Source organism: Mesocricetus auratus, unplaced genomic scaffold (assembly GCF_017639785.1).
Source record: "Mesocricetus auratus isolate SY011 unplaced genomic scaffold, BCM_Maur_2.0 Super-Scaffold_100022, whole genome shotgun sequence".
Classification (NCBI taxonomy): domain Eukaryota; kingdom Metazoa; phylum Chordata; class Mammalia; order Rodentia; family Cricetidae; genus Mesocricetus; species Mesocricetus auratus.
Window position 1 is genome coordinate 17,697,644 of NW_024429203.1, and position 22,098 is coordinate 17,719,741.

The 22,098-nt window shown below is 38.0% G+C and overlaps 1 protein-coding gene across 1 annotated transcript; it reads left to right on the plus strand.

The window, feature by feature from the left end:
- The first annotated feature begins 1,580 nt into the window (after positions 1 to 1,580).
- Positions 1,581 to 21,480, plus strand: LOC106021093 (von Willebrand factor A domain-containing protein 5A-like). Its single transcript, XM_040730247.1, has 6 exons — positions 1,581 to 1,739; positions 1,985 to 2,073; positions 2,265 to 2,409; positions 18,566 to 18,709; positions 20,793 to 20,919; positions 21,401 to 21,480. Exons 1-6 carry the CDS (start codon positions 1,581 to 1,583, stop codon positions 21,478 to 21,480), a joined length of 744 nt encoding a protein of 247 aa, XP_040586181.1.
- The last annotated feature ends 618 nt before the right edge of the window (positions 21,481 to 22,098 follow it).

The following is a 22,098-nucleotide window of genomic DNA, read 5'->3' on the forward strand; positions in this document are numbered from 1 at the left end:
AACTCCCATCAATATAATATTATCAATATTTGACAAAGGTGACTTCATACAGAACCACATGTAAGTCCTGATTCTTCTTCCCTCACTGTATAGACAATGAGGTCACTAAGGGGAATTCCAGCTTCCCTGGGTTTCTGTTAACTTCCTCAACTCCCTGTTGCTCTATGCTCTGTATTTTTTGTTGATTTTTCAAACTTTATTTGAGTGTCATGAAATATTCAAACTCAGACATGGTCTTAAGTTAGGAATATTTTTTATTCATGATATAGAACCTTAAGATTCTGCAACTTAATATGTAATAAGTTGGGTCTCAGCTTTTTAGGTTTCTGTGACATTTTCTTGGGTCCATGAAGATTTTCTCATCTAATTTCTATGACCAGATTTGCTGGCTATTAGGGGACAAAGATGGTCATATCTCAGTCTTGGTAATTCCTTTCCTCTTTGATTCCTAGTTCCTGCTTTCCAAGGCACATATTTTTCTAGATGACTTCCTTCATAAGCACAAGGGAAGCTTAAGGCACAGCTTAACTCACTGAAATCATTTAATGTAATCATGATACACAGAAATGCATAAACTAAATGATATATTAATTTTAGCATGTATAATAACACAAAATTTAAATAGAATACTGTATACAATTATAGTTTACAGCTCAGTGTAAGTTAAGCCCTGACCTATATTCAGTAAGCATATCGTATCACCTAACCTTACAATAACCATGTAGTAGGAATTATCATCTTTGTAAGAGAGAAGAGGAAGCTGAGGTTAAAAAGTAGAGGTGGTCATTTATAAAGAACGAATCTCTGATTTATGAAAGTGAAATCACTTGAATTGCTTTGAAAGAAATAGTAGACACCATACATGGAGTGCATACCACGACCTACAGGACCTTGTTCTAAACTGTGTGGACATACATTCCCACTGATCTCATGGTCTTCTGGCTTCTCCAAATTGTGCTAATGCCATGATAACCACCTGTCTCTCAGAGTGGGAAGAAATCTACTCTACACATTAAAAATAATATTGCTGTTCCATAAGCTGTATGTCTAAATATTGGGATCGGGTTCAATTTAAAATGATTTCACTCAGTTTTCTAAGGCAATGTTCCTGAGTAACCTGCTCTTGGAATTTGTCATTTTAAGCATTAAAAATATGAGCATCGGTTTCTCCTAAGGATCTAACTGAAGATGAAATCAGTGACCCATGTGATCACTTTCACATTCATAAGGTTTAAAGAGATTTTCCTGTTTGTAATCTTAGCAGTATCTTTAGCTCATGCAGCTAAGCTGATGTGTCCTATTAAATTGCTTAGATACCTAAAATTTGCACACACAGATACTGTGTTATTGTCTGTTAGCTCCTACCCTGTTTACCTTCCTCTCATCTCTGTTCTCCTTATCTTTTATGCTGACAATTCACATTTACTTCTGTGCACAGAGCACAAAAAGTGAAAACAAGGGGTTTTATATTTGAACTTTTCAGTTTTCTATTGAAGTGGTAATTGAGTCTTGGGAACTCCAGGACACCTGAGTTTCCTTGTAGCTTATAGGATTCTTCTCTTTTCTGTACAGATAGCTTGATGGGTGCTCCTTCTGCAATGCTGAGCTTCTATCCAGATCTCCCAAAAGTGGAGGGCACAAGGGCATGTGGAGAATTTGTGTTCCTCATGGACCGCTCTGGAAGTATGGGATCCTGCTTGAGTTACCAGGATTCTCAGCCATGCATAGAGGCTGCCAAGGTAAAACCAGATTCTTCATTCTTCAGCAGTGCCAGGATTGGATGATTGGAAAGGGCATGAGTAGGACCCACTTGTAGCTTCAGGTATGTTCTCCATCTGGTTAATAACCAGCATGGCCACTCTGATCTCAGTCTTGAAATACATCATGAGATGACGGCTTTTTATACCATTGGTTACTAGACTGGAGTATGTATGCTGTGTAGAGCTCTCTCTCAGTCCATCTCCTCATCTTCTCTCACCTTCAGGAAACTCTGTTGCTGTTGCTGAAGAGTTTGCCTATGGGTTGTTATTTCAACATCTATGGATTTGGATCTTCCTATGAAAAATTCTTTCCGTAAGTTTCTTCAAAGACCATGGAATGTGAAAGAATGTACTTTAAAGAAGGGTCTTCACTTTTAATCTGACTACTGCAGAGTAGTCCTGTGCATTGGGTTTTACAGCAGCAATTTTTGTGACAGTAATTTTTGTGATAGGAATAACAATGTGTGCTACTGCCATGTGACTAGACATGCTTGTTTCTCTAAGGGAGAGTGTGAAGTACACTCAGAAAACAATGGAAGAGGCAGTGAAAAGAGTGAAAGATCTGAAAGCAGACCTTGGGGGCACTGAAATCTTGACACCACTCCTTGACATTTACAAAGGACCCTCCATTCCTGACCATCCCTTACAGGTGAGCTTTGGAACTAAGCTAATAGGGATAAATAGTGAAATTTTCCACTAACTTGATCCCTAGTTCTCCTATGTACAATTGTGTAAATAGTGTGTAAACTTAAGTCATATACCATACAGTGAAGAGAAAAACCAGAGGCAGTATTTTTCCTCTATTCCATGGGGCAGGAAGTCAGCCCTCTTTTGTGGTACAACAAAAGTTTAGGATGAGTATCTCCCACTTTCTCTTCTAAAAGTTTCAGTGTTGCTGGATTTATGTTGAGATGTGGGTCAGTGTCTATCCCTGGAATACAAACAGTCATCGTGTGCCTATAGCACAAAGAGGGATGCTCTCTCAGCCTGGACTCTTAGGGGAGTGCCTGGACCCTACCCAGAGTGAAATGACAGACTCTAGATATCCCCTATGTGGAAGGATTTGGCAATAGGGTGGGAGGGTGGGGGGGGAAGGGGAATGCGGGAGGAGGGGAGGGAGAGGGAACTGGGATTGACATGTAAAACAAGCTATTTAAAATTAAAATAAAAAATGATAATAAAAAAAGTTTAAGATGAAAGGTGGATTGGGAGGGTGTGAAACTTCCCAGGGTATAAAATTCATTCTACTGAAGAGTCTCTGTGCCAGCATAGAGCAAATGAGAGCAGAGCACTGTGATCCCCACCCCTGTGTGAAGAAGCAACAAAGACTAGAAATTGTTTTAGGCCATGAGGACCAATGCTGTTGTCTTTTGATGAACTCGACACAATCTCAATGTATGCATATTTTCTCCAGCTCTTTGTCTTCACAGATGGAGAAGTTAGCAACACATTTAGCATAATTAAAGAAGTTGAGTTAAACAGCAAGAAACACAGGTATGAGAGAGAATTGTGCTGCCTGGACCCCAAGCAGCACCACATATGGCTTGCTTCACATGGTATCACGGGATGCCATGCTTCTAAAGGGACAAAGTGACTCAAGCATTTTCCAGTTAACTAGCTGACACTTTAATTTCTATAAAATTATAGAAAGTAGTTTCCACTTAACATTGATACCACAAGATCATTGTTCCTTATTCGTCCAAAGCTCTGAAGTATATGTTGAATAATGTTTTCATTATAAAGGAATTGACAGTTACAATAGAGAGTTACTCAAGTCATTTTTATCTGGGCAGATCATCTGTCACAGTGTGCACTCTGCGTCCATCACAGATCAGAGCCGGACAGTTATCTTACAGTCTTCTATTGTTCTCCTGCTCTCAATCACTAGATTAAACCTAAATCAAGTGTAATTTTTGTGGATTATGTGAAATCTTGATTTGGTATCATACTGAGTTTCTGGTATGTGTGTCTTTCTGTCTACCTCACCTTTATTCTTTTTCTCGCCAGTTTGCTTAGATGTACACATAATTTGCATTTGACCCTAGACAAGTTTCATAAGTGTATGTTTTTCCATGAAGTAGTTCAGTATATTTTATATTGATGCTCATAACCATGGACTTACTTGAGCCTTTTAGTGATTGTATTACATGTCACTAGACATCTCCTGAAGATTGTATTTATATGAGAGGATATGAGTAAGGTAAAGGCACATGTTACCATGTATTTACTATGGATCCTGGACCCCAACTCCACATAAAAGAAAACACAGTAACATGAACATACCCAAATGCACTGTTACTCAGGTAGATATAGTTGTCCAATTTCTACGGAACGACAGCTTTACAAGTTGTAGCAATTTAACTCACACAGCTTTAAAAAATAGTTCCCAATTATTTTCTTTAATAACAATTTAAGAACTTTTATTCTTAACATTTAGCCAATTTTTGTGCATGGGACCAATGTGTCTCAGAGCTTAAAGCTTTATTTTCCTGATAGCTGTGCTTCATTCTATTTTAAATATTTAATAGCCTTCAGGTAGCCTCTTTTATATTCTTTAAATTTCTATACTTTTATTATTGTTTTCTCTAGTAGATTTTCTTTTTTAATGATCTGTATTTGGTTTTATGTTTTGAATATGGATATGCTGAAGACTATTTCCTTACTCTGTTGCTTACATTTTCACTATCAAGACTGCTTTTTTTTTTTTTTTAAAGATAAGCTTCCTTAAGCAGTCCTGACTAGCATGAAATTCCTTTACTAGACCAGGCTGGTCTCCATGGGTGTCCTTCTGCCTGCCTCTGCCTCTAGAGTGCTAGGACTGCAGCCATTGGCTACTATCCCTGACTCAAGTAATTGCCATTTCAATTTCTATTCTCTAAAGTTTCTCTTATGGATTATGAATTTTGCATGTGACCTGTTAACTTTTTTGTCTTTGCAAGCTATGCAGATGATTTTCCCTTTCCTATCAAAGGATATTTTCTCCGAATTGGTTGTTTGTCAATTTCATATATGTATATTTAAATTCTAGGTGTTATCTCCCCTCATCCTTTCCTGTCTCCCTCCCATCTCCATCAGTCTTCCCTTCCCTACTTGTTCTTTTTCTAGATTTACATCTTTTTTTATAGTGGGACTAATTTTGTTCACTCTCTGCCATCTGTGTAACTACTGGATTGGGACTTTCCATTGAATCTTGTTGGGTGTACCCTTAAGTATAAACTGAATGTTATGAATTGCCCTTTCTCTAAATCTTAAGGCGTTACTTCCATAATAATCATGCAAATATTGCATCACTGAGTATATTGAATTATATTTTGTAGGGCTCACAGCTGGTTAAAAATCATTGATGCCTTTCCTCCTACAGCAGTATTTGTAGTATGTCTTGATTTCTCTATATCATACAAGCAAGGTGTGTGGTGGCTTCAGCATTAAGATCTTAATGTCTCTCTTAGGTAGGCAACCATGAGAAATGGCAAGACTCTATTTTGTTTTCTGGGCCTCTTTGACCAACAACTCATAAGTGGTTATCCATTTCCTGGTTTTTCTTAGAAACCCATAGTTTCCAGGAGAACCCTTTTCCAGGCTAGTAGACTATCTTCCTTCCAATTTAAGATTATGAAATGCAGCAAACCAACATACCTGCAGTACTGAGCTCTATTCCAGGCCTCTATTTGTGTTTTATTTTGAGATAGAGTCTTATCCTGAATTCTGTATAGCCCAGGCAGAATTTGAACTTCCACTTTTCTTGGTTTAAGTCCCAAGAATTTAGGATTACCTGCCTTCATTCATAATTTCTTTTTTTAGAATGTCTAAAATATACTTCAAGTTCATTTTCATCAAAGATATTTGGTAGTCTTGTACTGGTTTTACTGGGTTTTTATTGACACTGTATTTCAGTGCTTTGGCTGTCATGGTGAGCTTGGTAAAAATGCAGATTGTTTCTGATGTGTCTGTTCCAATTGATTGGCTATTGATACAATATATTCCAGGACTTAACATCACAAATTAATCACCTCTTTGATAATTCTTGATTTCCAGTACACTAGAGTACACATTCTGCTCATTTTCAGGACTTTGTTCCTTCCTTCTTCCCTCCCTCCCTCCTTCCCTTCCTTCCTTTTCTTTTAGTCATGTTTTTCCTATGTAGACCTCAGTTTTCCTTGAACTCATTATGTCTAGCAGATAGCCTTCAAACTCATGTATTTATTCCTGCATCTGCCTCCTGTATTAGAGGTGTCTGTTTGGAGAGTCACTAGAAAGACAATGATACTGAGTGCATATAATCCATGTAAATATATGGAGTTGAAGTCAATTAAAACAAGATAAAGAATTATGCTCCCACCTTCAAAGGACAAAGATATACTGTTAAGTAGTCACCATAAAACATTAAATTATATTTAATATTCATATAATATCAATCTAGAATCCACATTTCATAGTTTTTCCACAAAAGTATTTCATAGCAATTTGTTTAATGTTGTTTCTGTTCTAGGAGTTAAACATTAGTAACTGTTACAGGAATAGCTCCTTTGTATTTTCAAGAAGAATTAGAAATATTTTCACAGAATCCCTAGTTTTAATTCATATTTAGGATGATACAGGTTACTTTTAACATAAATATTCCAAAATCAGCAATGTGTCAAGTGATGTTACCTTGACTACTTATCTAAAGGCCAGCATCTGTCAGACTGATTTACAAGAGTGTATACATTCTCTCAAGTAATGTTTTTTTAGTATCCTTAAATTTCACACTTGATTACTCAAATCAGTAATTACTTAAGTAGAAAAAAATGATTACTGACTGATCCTCCTTGTCTTCCTTCTTGTCTACCTCCTCAGCATCCTCGGCCTCCCTCTTGTCCTTGTCTTCCTCATACTCCTCCTCTTCTTATTGTCTTTTATTCTGCTGTGGTGCTGATGACTTAATATTGAGTCCTTGATAGCCCTACTCAGAGATGAATCTCCCAGCCACATAGTGGTTTATAAATTCACTGTTTGCAAAGGAAAGCATGTCATGGTCCTTCCTTCCCTCCTTATGTTCTCCCTGGTTCTTGCATTACTTTCTGACACTGTTATGACACTGCCAAATTTGCCTAAGGCTACAAGATACTCATGCTGACTAGTTTAGAAACTAGAACACATTTTTATGTTCTTTCATGCTTTGTAACAATTTAACTTTCTTCCATATTTTTATTTAACTTTTTACGCATGTCACTTTCAGTTCCCACCCCCTCCCCTCCTCCCCCACCTCCCAATCCTCCCAACCCCTTACCCCCACTCCATCCCCACTCCACTCCCCAGGGAAGGCAAGGACCTCCATGAGGGATTTCCAGAGTCTGTCACATCATCCCAGGAATGGCCCAGGTTCTTCCCCATGTGTCCAGGCTGAGAGAACATCCCTCCACATGGCATGGGTTCCCAGAGTGCCTTTGTGTGCCAGGAATAAACACTGCTCCACTCCCCAAAGTCCCACAGATTGCCAAGGCCTCCTCTCTATCACCCAGGTTCAGTGGGAGGATGTCTGGATCAATCCCATGCTGGCCCCCCAATCATCAGTCTGGGGTCCACGTTAACTTTTTATGTCCTCTAAATTGTACTTAATTTTATTTTATCTTGTTTTGCCATGTTAAGAGATCTGTTCTTTTCTGAAAGGAAATGGAGGAAGAATGGATCTGGGGGAGATAGAGAATAGGAAAAAACTTGGTGGAGTGGAGGGTCTAGATATAATATATGAGAGAAGAATAAAAAAAATGTTTACTCTTATCAATACTTTGTGACCCTGTAGTAAGACATTTCTAAAAGTAGCCTTATACTGTGTGTAAGCAAATCTTAGTGTTTAGATTACACAGAGCTCCTGACTAAGGGATGTGATTAATTGCAAGATTGTTAGCATACATAATGGGAAAATTTAAAAAATACTGCAAATTTTAATGATTCCTATGTTTCCAAGGCAACAAAATAGGGTTTTTATCTGAATTTCTTCCTTCTTAATGAGAGTCCTGCTTTCCATGGCTTCTGCAATTTCCCTTATTTCCTTATCTAGCAGAATATTCAGAATCCCTTGGAACTTTTTCAAAATTTTATGTAGATATTTTCATTAGTTTTCCCTCCTTCTATGCTATAGCAAAAAAAAATAGCTGACAAAACGTGAAATTGTATCATTCATGGAAAATTGCATCAGGCTTCATACACATCATTGATTTAGAGATATTTAGATCAGGTTAAAAATATTTGTATCTTCAAGTATCTATATATCCTTTCAAAATTCTTTTCTTATAATTTGAAATGTGCTTGGGGTCTACCACTGTGGTTACCACCCCAGCGGTGGGAGCCAAGGCACCCTAGACTCCTGCTCCACCCACGGGAGTAGGTCGGCTTCTTGTGCTTGGGGTCTGCTGCTAAGGCTTCTAACCAGCGGCAGGAGCCAAGGCAGGCCAGCACCCTAGTCTCCTGCTCAACTCATAGGACTAGGGACTAGCTAAACCAGGGCCCATCTCTGGGCTGCCTTCCTGTGCCTGCGGTCTACCACTCGGGCTCCCATCCATCCCAAAGAGATCCAAAACACCCCAGCATCCTATTCCATTTCTCTACCCACGAGACCAGGAAGCTGAGAGCTGCCAGAACATTGTACTTGCCTACACCCACCAGAAGGGAACCCTGGTCCCACACCCACTAGGAGAGGAAAAGGCCCCTTCTGGAACCCACTGCAGATGGGAAGGAGACACCACCAGAGTCCAAAGCCCCTACACCAGCAAGACTTGAACACCCCAACACAAATTAAGCAGAAGAGAGTGACATTAAAAACAACTTCTTGTACTTTGAAATGGATAATCTATAATTATTATCTATATTTAGCAGTATATTTACACTATTTGCCAGGTATTTATGTCTGCACAAAAATTAATTCCTAAGCTTTTATTTTTCCGTTGAGCTTCTGGTCATTGGCTTTACATAGTGAATATGTCAATTCAAGGAAGAATTTGAAAATACTTCTAGATTTCTTCCCTCCCATTGTCTCTCCCTCTCTTCCTCCCTCTTCCACCCTCAGCTCTCTTTCTTTCTTGACACTCATATCATAAACCTGTCTGGCTCAATTATGCTATGCAGGATAGACTGAAATTAAATTTACCTTTTGACCTCAGCTTACCAGTGCTAAGATTCCATCATGCTCCAAAATTCCAGCTGTCCTTTTTTGATCAGGCATTTTGAGCCATTACTTTTCTATAAAGCCTAGGGCCTATGTCTTTTAAGCTGTGTGAGCTCCTCAAATCCTGAGATTATAGGTGTGTGCCTTCATGATTACTTACATTTACATATCCTATAATTTTTTCAGTTTCCTTGTACTCATTTTCCAAGTTCTTATATTTTCCTGTCCCTCCTCTTCAGAGTTGCCCAAAAAAGAAACACAAAGAATTAGAATGGAAATAATCATAACAGTCATCATTATTGATTTTTTACCTTACATTAAAAATTATACCATTGAGTATAATGATTGTTGTAAGGATTAATTGTCTGTTTTGATGTTATTGAAAATGTCTTACTATTTTTGTTGCCAAAATAGAATGTGTGTGTGTGTATGTGTGTGTGTGTGTACTCAAAATGTGAACTCCTGGAGTATGTGCTTGTGATGAATAAATGACCGTTGAATTTCAACAAATGAACTTCATCTACTTGTTGAGGTAGGTGGTGATTTTGTCCTTTATTATCTTACATAGAAATAATGAATATTGCTGTATCATAGTCCCACCTTGCCATTTTTGGGCTAACCCATCTCACTATTGATTATCAACGTCTGCAACATATTCTGGAATTCAGTTGTGCCACATGGCTTAGGATATTGAATATTTATTAATGGGAAGGAAATCCCATGAATTTTATATTGTGAAGTTTGGGTATCTATGCACACCTGGCATCAAAAATTATGCTCTTTTCCTACTTTACGAAAAACCTATTTCTTAATTATTTACTAGGAGTGGCCAATGTGCTTTTCAGACAGAGTGAAAAATGTGAAAAATTCTCATTAGTTTTCAGGAATAACTACCACTGACAAAGCTAAAAACTCTACAGTTTTCCTACTACTCTGAGACTGCCTAGCTGTTCAGCCATCCACACATGGCACATCCTTCAAATGGCATGTGAACAGCATATGCAGCCTCTGTACTCTTTTCTTCTCTACATTTTCCAGTCTTGGATTCTAACTTCATATTCTCTGAGCAGTCATTGGAGCTTTTAGTCTTGGTATTTTTCTGCTTTTACATAAGTTATTAAAATTATTGCTTATAGATATCTAATTATTCCTGATTTTAATAATCTAATCTAGTATTTCTGTGAGTAGAACTTACAGTGTTTTGTTTGAACCTTGTGTATAAGTTCTTTAATATCAAAATCTAAGAATATATGTATTTCAACTCCAGACTATCTGCATGACCAAATCATGGAAACACCACTAATCTCTTTGTCTTATCAATCAACTTAAAATGCTAAAACAAATAGTGACGGTTCTATACGTTATTAAGAGGAGATAAAATTGCAATATAAACTTTGGCCCTCATGCTTATATACTGAATACACTAATTCTAAGGTCACATGTCACAGGATTTGTGGCTGATAACTCATATTAATGAAAAGTCCACGGATACTGAATGTATCAGGAAAAGTGTCAGTGACTATTTAAATTTTGACTATTTAAATTTTGAAAAATATTTATATCTTCATATCTCTACCTGGCTATTATATATTTTACTCGAGGAAATTCATAGGTAAAATTAAATATAATATATTTTTCAAATACTCTGAGCCCTAGATCTTCATTCACAACATGAAGGTCTTTCTCCATAAAAGTCTTGTGACATTAAATTGTGTTAAGCGTTTCTGAAAACTTCATAGAAATAAAGCCTGATTCAGATGAAGGACTTGGGCTCCCATGAGACATCAAAAGCAGAAAAAGACAATGTGTTGAACATCAGCATTCAGTCTGGAGTCCTCAGCTCCTTCACAACTTTCATTGCTGTAAACAAGGAACTCAACCAGCCAGTGCAGGGGCCTTTGGCTCACAGAGTGATCCCAAGGCCAGTAACTTTTCCAAATTCGCCTATCATATGTCATTATGGGTCTGGTAAGTTTTATTAGAATTTAAATTTACGGATAATGATTCTTAGATATCTAAATGCATAATATAAACAATTCGCCTATCATATGTCATTATGGGTCTGGTAAGTTTTATTAGAATTTAAATTTACGGATAATGATTCTTAGATATCTAAATGCATAATATAAACAATGATAAGTTTCAGAATGTCATGAGTTTAAATTTAATTACACTTCTTAAATTTTCTATGTTTTCTTCATCTTTCTGCAACTAGAATGTATGACTTGCCTTAAATTTTCTATAGAAGTTGATTGTGTCCATCCAGGATAGAGATTTATTATAGAAATGCAGAAGAACACCAGGACACATTATGATAAAGAAGCATCTATGAATGTTGAATAATCAAATCATTTAATTTAAATTTAGTTTCTGTTCTTGATGGTTAGTCAGCAGCTAAATAAATAGTAGATGGCTAGACTGCATCTGATAATGTTAGTGTTATAAGAGTGGATTTGCAAAAGTCTTGAAGATCTGAAAGAATTACAGGGGGTTACTAGGAAATGAAAACAAAGCAAACAAAAATTAGCATAATTTTCTGGGATGGCAGAGGGTCCATTTGTATTTGGTGCCTTTTCTCAGTAAGCATAAGAAATTATTAGAAGACTGAATTTTCGAATAATTACATCAAGTTTCATCAACTTAAACTGAAGAGTGGAATAAAGAGGTAGAGTACTCAATTGATTTCTAATGTAGGATTTTGAAACAGTTCTGATGATTAGAAATTATGGCTATGATAGAAGATATTGTTGAAGGGGGTGATTTTCTTGATTGAGATTTAGGTTGACTGAAAAATAAAGATGAAGGAAGGTAATATATTAGAAAAAAATAGATGACTTAGAAAGTATACTTCATGGGAATAACCAGTTTTAAAACTGGAAACCCTAAATTAAAACACTAGAAATATAGGTGTTGTATTTTAAAAATAACATTAAAATATTTCTGATAAACAACTCTGAATGATACCAATGACTTGAGAGTATGGGAGAGGGGTGTTAAAGCCATAGTCACTGGAACTCAGAAAGGCATGATCTTTGCATTAAGATATTGTGTGCACACAGGAAAGACATCAGCCCCTCCAATACCCCAACCCCAGTGAGTCCAGCTTCAGGTGAGATTGGATCTCCAGCGGGGACCACCCACCCATCACCCATCACCCTTGATCTTCCGGACCACTACTGGCAATTAGAAGACCCGCCCACACAGGAAAGACATCAGTCCCTCCAAGACCCCAACCCCAGCGACTCCAGCTTCAGGAAAGACATCAGCCCTTCCAAGACACCAACCCCAGCAAGTCCAGCTTCAGGAGACCTGCCCACACAGCAAAGAAGTCAACAATTCCAAGACCCCAACCCCAGTGAGACCAGCTTCAGGAAAGACATCAGCCCTAACAGGACCCAAACTCTGTGTCAGCATTCCCAGCTTCAGCTGCAGGAAGGAAGGAGACCAGTGGAGACGGAAAGATCCCACCAGCACCCACTGAAAGAAGAGATGGGAAGAAGACAGAATAAGAGATCACTCAGCAATAGAAACACCAACATGGCCCCACCAGAATCCAGGGATCCAACACCAGCAAGACCTGAAAAGCACTACATAGACGAAGAAGAGGAGACAGACCTTAAAAATTATTTCATGAAGATGATGGAGACCCTCAAAGAAGAAACAAGGAAATCCCTTAAAGAAATAGAAGAAAAAACAAACAAACAAATCCATGAAATGGAGGAAAAATTAAAGAAATAAACAAATCTCTCAAAGAATCTAAAGAGCACCAAGAAAGAACAACCAAAAAAATTAAGGAAACAACTCAAACAGTTGAAGGATTGAAAGCTGAAATAGAAACGATAAAGAAAACATAGAATGAAGGGATGCTGGAAATAGAAAAGCTGGGTAAATGATCAGGAACTACAGATGCAAGTATCACCAATAGGTGTTGAAGACTCATTAGAGGATATAGAGTCCTCAACCAAAGAAAATCTCAAAACCAACAAATCCTTAACACAAAATATCCAGGAAATATGGGACACCATGAAGAAGCCAAACCTGAGAATAATAGGTATAGAAGAAGGTGAAGAAATTCAACTTAAAGCTACAGAAAACATATTCAACAAAATCATAGAGAAAACTTCCCTAACCTAAAGAAAGATATGCCTATGAAAGTACAAGAATCTTACAGAACACCAAATAGGCTCGACCAGAAAAAGAAGTCACCTCGCCATATAATAATCAAAACATCAAACCTACAGAGTAAATGGAAAATATTAAGAGCAGCTAAAGAAAAAGGCCAAGTAACATACAAAGGCAGACCTATCCGAATTACACCTGACTTCTCAATGGAAACGATGAAAACCAGAAGATCCTGGACAGATGTCCTACAAATGCTAAGGGAACAATGCACAATTGCACCATCCATGGGTAAAGGAACAAATAAAAAAAGAAATTAAAGACTTCCTCGATTTCAATGAGAATGAAGACACAACATACACAAACTTATGGGACACTTTGAAAGCAGTGCTAAGAGGAAAGTTTATAGCACTAAGTGCCCACATGAAAAAACTGGAGAACAGTCATACTAGAGAATTAATAGCACAGCGGAATGTTCTAGAACAAAAAGAAGCAAAGTCCCCCAGGAGGAGCAGATGCCAGGAAATAATCAAATTGAGGGCTAAAATCAATCAAGTAGAAACCAGAAAAACACTGAGAAGAATCAATGAAACAAAGAGTTGGTTCTTTGAGAAAATCAACAAAATAGATAAACCTCTGTCCAAACTAACCAAAAGACAGAGGGAGAGCATGCTAATTAACAAAATCAGGGATGAAAAAGGGGACATAACAACAGACTCTGAGGAAATCCAGAGAATCATCAGGGCATACTTTGAAAATCTGTACTCCACAAAATTTGAAAATTTAAAGGAAATGGACAATTTCCAGGATAGATATCACTTGCCAAAACTAAATCAAGAACAGACAAACATTCTAAACAGACCTATAACCCCTAATGAAATAGAAGCAGTCATCAAAAGTCTCCCAAACAAAAAAAGCCCAGGCCCAGATGGCTTCAGTGTATTTCTACCAGAAATTCAAAGAAGAGCTAATTCCAATACTCCTCAAAGTATTCCATACAATAGAAGCAGGAGGCTCACTGCCAAACTCTTTCTACGAGGCTACAATTACCTTGATACCCAAGCCACACAAAGACACAACTAAGAAAGAGAACTATAGACCAATTTCCCTCATGAACATTGATGCAAAAATACTCAATAAAATACACGCAAACCGGATTCAAGAACACATCAGAAAAATCATCCACCACGATCAAGTAGGCTTCATCCCAGGAATGCAGGGATGGTTCAACATTAGAAAATCTATCAATGTAATCCACCATATTGACAAACTGCAAAAGAAAAACCACATGATCATCTCACTAGATGCTGAAAAAGCCTTTGACAAAATCCAGCACCCCGTCATGATAAAGGTCCTAGAGAGATCAGGGATAACAGGAACGTACCTGAATATAATAAAAGCAATATACAGTAAACCAACAGCTAACATCAAACTAAATGGAGAGAAACTCAAAGCAATTCCTCTAAAATCAGGAACAAGACAAGGCTGTCCACTCTCTCCATATCTCTTCAATATTGTACTTGAAGTTCTAGCTACACCAATAACACAACAAAAGGAGATAAAGGGAATACAAATAGGAAAAGAAGAAGACAAACTTTCACTATTTGCAGATGATATGATAGTTTACATAAGTGACCCAAAAAACTCCGCAAGGTTACTCCTAGAGCTGATAAACACCTTCAGCAATGTGGCAGGATATAAGGTAAACTCAAAAAAATCAGTGGCCCTATTATATACAGATGATGAAGTGACTGAGAAAGAAATCAGAGAAACATCACCCTTTACAATAGCCAAAAACAGCATCAAATATCTGGGGATAATGTTAACCAAGGTAAAGACCTGTATATCAAGAACTTTGTGTCTTTAAAGAAAGAAATCAAAGAAGATACCAGAAAATGGAAAGATCTCCCATGCTCTTGGATTGGTAGGATCAACATAATAAAAATGGCAACCTTGCCAAAAGCAGTCTACAGATTCAATGCAATCCCTATCAAAATTCCATCACAATTCTTCAAGGACCTGGAAAGAACATTAATCAACTTTATATGGAAAAACAAAAGGCCCAGGATAGCCAAAACATCCCTATACAATAAAGGAACTTCAGGAGGCATCACCATACCTGGCTTCAAGCTCTATTATAGAGCTATAGTCCTGAAAACAGCTTGTTATTGGCACAAAAATAGGCAGGTAGACCAATGGAACCGAATCAAAAGCCCTAATTTTAACCCACACACCTATGAACACTTGATTTTTTACAAAGAAGCTAAAACTGTACAATGGAAAAAAGAAAGCATCTTCAACAAATGGTGCTGGCATAACTGGGTACTGGTATGCAGAAGACTGCAGATAGATCCATGTTTATCGCCTTGTACAAAACTTAAGTCCAAATGGATCAAAGATCTCAACATAAATCCAGCCACACTGAAACTTTTAGAAGAGAAAGTGGGAGATACTCTTCAACGAGTTGGTACAGGAGACCACTTCCTAAACATAACACCAGTGGCACAGGCACTGAGATCAACAATTAACAAATGGGACCTTCTGAAACTAAAAAGCTTCTGTAAGGCAAAGGACACAGTCAAAAAGACAAAAAGGCAGGCCACAGAATGGGAAAAGATATTCACTAAGCTTACATCTGACAGAGGACTAATCTCCAAAATTTACAAAGAACTCAAGAAATAAGTCTCCAAAACACCAAAGGATCCAATTAAAAGGTGGGGTACAGAGCTAAATAGAGAATTCTCAGTAGAGGAGGCTAAAATGGCCAAGAGACACTTAAGAAAGTGCTCAACATCCTTAGCCATCAGGGAAATGCAAATCAAAACAACTCTGAGATACCATCTTACTCCTATCAGAATGGCTAAAATCAAAAACACCGAAGACAGTTTATGCTGGAGAGGATGTGGAGAGAGAGGAACACTCCTCCACTGTTGGTGGGAGTGCCGACTCATACAGCCTCTTTGGAAATCAGTATGGAGATTCCTCAGGAAAATGGGAATTAATCTACCACTAGACCCAGCAATTCCACTCTTAGGCATATATCCAAATGAGGCAAGTTCATACAACAAGGGCATCTGTTCCACTATGTTCATAGCAGCATTATTTGTAATAGCCAGAACCTGGAAGCAACCTAGATGCCCCTCAACTGAAGAGTGGATAGAGAAAATGTGGTACATTTACACAATGGAGTATTACTCAGCAGAAAAAAACAATGGAATCTTGAAATTCGCAGGGAAATGGATAGCACTGGAAGAAACCATCCTGAGTGAGGTAACCCAGTCGCAAAAAGACAAACATGGTATGTACTCACTCATATATGGATTTTAGACATGGATCAGGATAGTGCCAGTCTGCATATCCACTGATAGAGAGTCTGGGAAACAGGAAAGAACCTAAAAGATATGCATATATGCATAGTACCCAAGAGAAGAGGATTGAGACAAGATCCTCTGAATGGATGGGGAACACGGCGAGGGTTGGGGGGGGGTGAGACCTGGGAAGAAGAGAGGGGGTGAAGAGTTGGTCATGGGGGAACAGGAAGTTGAGGGGGTGGGGGTAGAATAGGGGGAAGAGGGAATCATAGGATCGAATACAGATCAGGCACCCAGGCACCAGAGCGACCTCGAGTGATCTAAAGGGATAACACCAATTGGCAAGCTAAGCAATAGTGGAGAGACCACGTCAAATGCCCATTCCTGATAATGAACTTGATGTCTATAACCATCCGGGAGCCTTCATCCTGTGACTGATGGAAGCAGAGGCAAACACACAATTAATCACTGAACTGAACCCAAGGAACCCAGTGACGGAGAGAGAGGAGTGATGCGCAAATTGGCAAAGAATGGGCTGGCAAAACCAGCAGAGACAGCTGATCTGAACAGGGCAGAGCTCTTGGACCCTACACCGACAGTGGGGTCTGGGACTGATCTGGACTCCCCAAATGTGAGTGTCAGTGAGAAGGCCTGGGCAACCTATGGGGCCCTGAGCTGTGGATCAGTGTTTATCCCTGGTATACAAACAGTCTTCGTGTGCCTATAGCACAAAGAGGGATGCTCTCTCAGCTGGACTCTTAGGGGAGTGCCTGGACCCTACCCAGAGTAAAATGACAGACTCTAGATATCCCCTATGTGGAAGGATTTGGCAATAGGTTGGGAGGGTGGGGAGGAAGGGGAGTGCGGGAGGAGGGGAGGGAGAGGGAACTGGGATTGACATGTAAAACAAGCTATTTAAAATTAAAATAAAAAAATGATTTAAAAAAAGATATTGTGTGGTCTACTGACATGGATAATAAAAATTCTCAAATTTATGAAAGACATTAGAGTGCACTGGAAGCCTGTAGTATGGCTTTTGTGTACTTTGATTACTGGTAGGAGGTGACTTAAGTAATTGATGGTTGATCGTAGTAAGGACATATGGAAGATAATCCAGGTGAGAGAGAAGGTAATATTGCCAACCTAACATTCTGAACCTGGATGCTTAGGATGCAGTTGAGCTTCTTTTAAAATGAACAAAAATAAAGTAGCTTTGTGAGACAGAAAAAGATCTCTTTACATTTACATGTATCTGGAAGAATCTCCTGTACTGTAGGTGAGCTGCTGCTGTGCCTGCTCAGCTCATGTCAGGGGTTCCAGAAGATTCAATAGAAGTAGAAAGAGGGTTCCGAGGGTAAGCGTCTGCATTGGAAGAGGCCATACTGGAATATAGCATTGTGGTTAGTGAGTGAGGCTAAATGGATGGGGAGTGGATGTCTCTAATCCTCACTTAAAAAATCTTCGACTGGTGCAGAACACAGAGGATGTTGTAGTCTCACTGTGCATTTGTTTTTTTCAGGCTATAGGCCATCATTTCCCTCAAGAATGGCACTATGTGCAGTTGATTCACTGTATGGTTAGCATCCCTAGAGGTTATGAAGACATGCTCTACAGTCTAAGGCAGTTTCTTTCTAAGAAAAATTTCCTTAACAATGTTTTTTTTGTCACAGTTGTTCGATATTTACAATATGATAGCCTGGGAGATGAAGAATTCATGAGCAAGAAGAAAACCTCAAAATCTTTCATCAAGAAAACCAACTCGAAAAATGAGCACAAAGGTGAATCAGACCTCAGATTGTGTCTCTGACGTATCGTAGCCGTAAACTAACATTCCATGTTCTTCATCTTAGACCTTTCTCTACCTATGGGGTGACTTACATAAGGCAGTAAGAAGTATGTGAGATTTGACATCACCGTGCATTTGCCAGAATGAGTCTAGCTTCAATAATCTGCAATATAGCACTTGGTACCCTCTAACCTACTGTGATTGAGTAGCCTCTAGTTCTTTGAGTTCCCTTGTCAATCTCTGTCTACACAGTCCACCTGTCATCATTGCTTGACCCCAGCAGACTCTGCTGCTGTTTTGTTCAGAATCTAGAGCAAGTGGTCACTAATCACAGATTAGAAACAGTCAATGGACATCCTGCAGAACCCTCACTACAGCCTCCTGTTTCAGGAGACTGCCTCAGATGGGCTGTGATCCATAATTTCCCATGTTATATATCTTTCAGTTTTTCACAAAGTTGCTGGAAAAAAATGCTGTTCTGCACCTGATTTCCCTCCAAAAGGCAAATGGCTCCTGGGAGCTGAATAAGGATCTGACTCAGATCCTGGGCACTAGGCTGAAAGACATGAAGGCTGCAAATCCTGCCAAGGTGAGAAGCAAAGTGTAGCAAAGGAAACAGTGTGCTTCATGATTGTAGGAACATAATTAGAACTGAAAAAAAAGCAAGGGTCAAGTTGAGAAATAAGAATATAGATAAGAAGAGGGAACTGGGATTGACATGTGAATCAACCTTGTTTCTAATTTAAATTTAAAAACAAAAACAAAAAAGAAAACAGAAAAATAAAAAAAGAATATGGATAATGCATAGGTGAAATTAATGTGAAATACACCTAAGTTGGAGCATAAGGAACTTGGAATTACTAGATTAGGTGCTGTAAGGCATGGTCAGACAGATGGACATCAATGGGAAATTAAGTGCTCTTCTGGGTTAATCATATTTCCCTTATATATATTTGTGAAAACAAACATTTTATATTCATACTGTACCAGGTAATTTTAAAGCACTTAGTATGAATATGTTCACTTTTTCACAATTCAGTCAATTAAGGCAGGTTCTATTTATACACCTATGTATAGATGAGGAAATACAACAGTAAGAACATGAATACTCTGCACTAGCCAGTGCAGAACTAGATTTAGTGCTAGGACACCCTGTCTGCAAAGACTCCAATAACAGCCCCAGTATTGCTTTTTTAACATTCTCAAGTATGCTACATAAGTGATAGACCTTATCCAGAGTTTGTAGTTTACCTTCTGGATCTTCTAATAATATTTTTTTTAAAAACTCTTCAATAAAGTGCAGTTCTGAGTTACTAAAATGTGTTATATTATTAAATGTACATCACATATTCTATAGTTGTACTACTTGTACTTCATGTTCAAGTCAAGCCTGGCTATTAAGTCTATGAAATGTGGTGAATACAAATGAGATGTAATTTTTTTAGTCAACAGAGGTATATATGCTGTAAAATACAAGCTGACTTAAACATTTGGGATGAAACTATGGAAATATTTCATCAAAATTGTTTCACATTGGCTGCTTGACAATATGATAATTTCTTTTAACATTTTTTAAAGTATGGTTTGGTACTAGCTAGAGACATTGTTCACCAGAAGAACATAGCTTTAGAATATAAGATGTCATGAACTGAATCTAGTAAAAAAGTAAAATGAAGTTGAATAAATAGCACATGTTGATATCTGAATTTCAATTGGAAATTTGAAAATTTAAAATGATAGATACTCTGATTGAATGTAGATTACTTATAAATAATACTGCTGAATAAGAAATTGGTGTCAAAATAGAAATATAATTTTGAAGCCACTAAGCTCTGAATGTTTATTTGCTGATATTTATGAAGATACAGAATAAAGTTTTTCAATTGGTAGATGATAAAACAGAAAGAAACAGTGATAAATAGGAGAATCAAGTACCTTAAAATCTCTGATCATGAGTTTTAAGTTTTCATGAAAAATAAGAACACTAACAAAAAAAACTATATGACATAAATAAAAGTCAAAAATTACTTTTATTTCTTAACCCTGTGCTATATGAGTAGAAGACAGACAAACTGACTTGAAAACCGTTGCACGCTGAACACAGAGGAGTCGTGTGGCCACAAGAATGTGAAGCAAAAGATCTGACCCAGGACACCTCAGGACGGCTTCATTCTTGGGCTAGGATTGTAGATATTCATAAGTCATCTCTCCTAAGCTGAGACCACTCAAGAGCTACGTTTTAAAACTCAAAATGGGCTTTGCATGTAGTCTTGAGCAACATGCTTTCGTATTTTTAGTATCCCAACTTAAGCAACCCTCACAGAAATATGAGTGATATCTAATATTGGGCATATATACCAATATCCATCATTACTAAAGAACTAAGTCAGAAAAAATTTTATCTTTTGTATTACTTGCATTTATGTTTTGAAATGTGCTTTTAATTCTTTGTTATGCCAATTTGTTGTTGTGTTGTTTAGCTTTGTTTATTTGTGGGGAGTTATTTTGTGGCATGTGAGGATACAGAGAAAAATTAATGAATACAATGCCTTAAAAGAAGTCAACTATAATCCAGGCATTGGTGGCACACGCCTTTTAATCCCAGCACTTGAGAGGCAGAGTGGCTTCCTGCCCTGCCTGGAACATCACAGAAGTTTCAATCTGTTTTGCAGGATGGGGACCTCTCAGCCTGGGCCACAGTGCTGGCTGTGCTCTGGCTGCATGCTAATGGCAAGGGCTTGAAATGTGAATGGGAGATTCTGGAAAGGAAGGCAGTGGCCTGGCTTCATGACCATGCAGGTAGGAGCACATCCTCCCTCCCTCCCTCTCCCCTTTCCAGGTTGGGATCACAGCTGTGCCTGTAAGTGTATCAGAGGATAAGTACAAGAAAACCCCCATAGTTGCCCCTACCATGGTATCTCTGAGCATTTTCTGTCCTCTCAGCTAATCCTTCCTCGTCAGGATTAGGATGAAATACGTAGTTGTTGTTTGGGAATAGCTGATCAGAGGGAAGGAACATAGATGTGGATACTTAGCTGAGACAGAATAACACTAGACATGGAGCCAGTACTCCTGAATGTTTATTCTATCCTTATTGCTGGGTTCCTGTGGACAGAAAAGACTAAAGGAGACTCAGAACAAGAAAAGTAGCAAAGAGGGTACTGCAGGAAACTAAATCATGGCTAAGGGGGATGAAAGGAATAATTGTGGAAGGCTCATGAAAAATCATCCCCCTCTTCTCCTGTAGCACAGATCTGACTCTTGTTTTCCTTCTTCACAGAATGCTCCATCCTCAGGCTAGTTCAAGCTGCAAATAGATTCCTGAAATTGTCTGTGACTCCTGATGTCTTTTTCTTCTGAGAATGCAACCTATGAAACAAAAATATTTTCTGGCTATGACTAAGTCCCTCCCTTGTTCCTTGGCTGAAATAGCATTTGGATTTTATCTTTAACATTTTCACTCCTCTAATAACAATAAAGGCTATCTGTACAGTCTTCTTAATCTACTCCAGATCCCATTGCATCTGAGCTTCTCTCCCCACATCTCCCATCATGTCTTATACAGAGTGAAACTTGAAGTTTTACAGAGAAATTGCAATGAAATAAGTGGCATGAAATCTTGAATAAGAACTATGACATCAATCCTGGGCCATGCCCGATTTAATAATCTGCATTATTGTAATCTACTCTCTTTGTTGTAACAGGATCATAAGAAACAAGGTGATATGCTTTCTATTTGAAGGAATAGAAATTACAATGAAATCTGAAAAGCAACATAATGATAAGTGAAAGCTCAAAAAACATACACAAAATGTATACATTGCACTATTGTAGAATGGCTATGGATATCTTGAATAGATTCTGCGAATTTTTTGACTCCATGTCTAAATGAGTACATGTCAAAATGACTACATATGTTTATTTCCATTTCCTAAGTAACATTGTTTAGTAAATGATATGATATTAATATTTCTACAT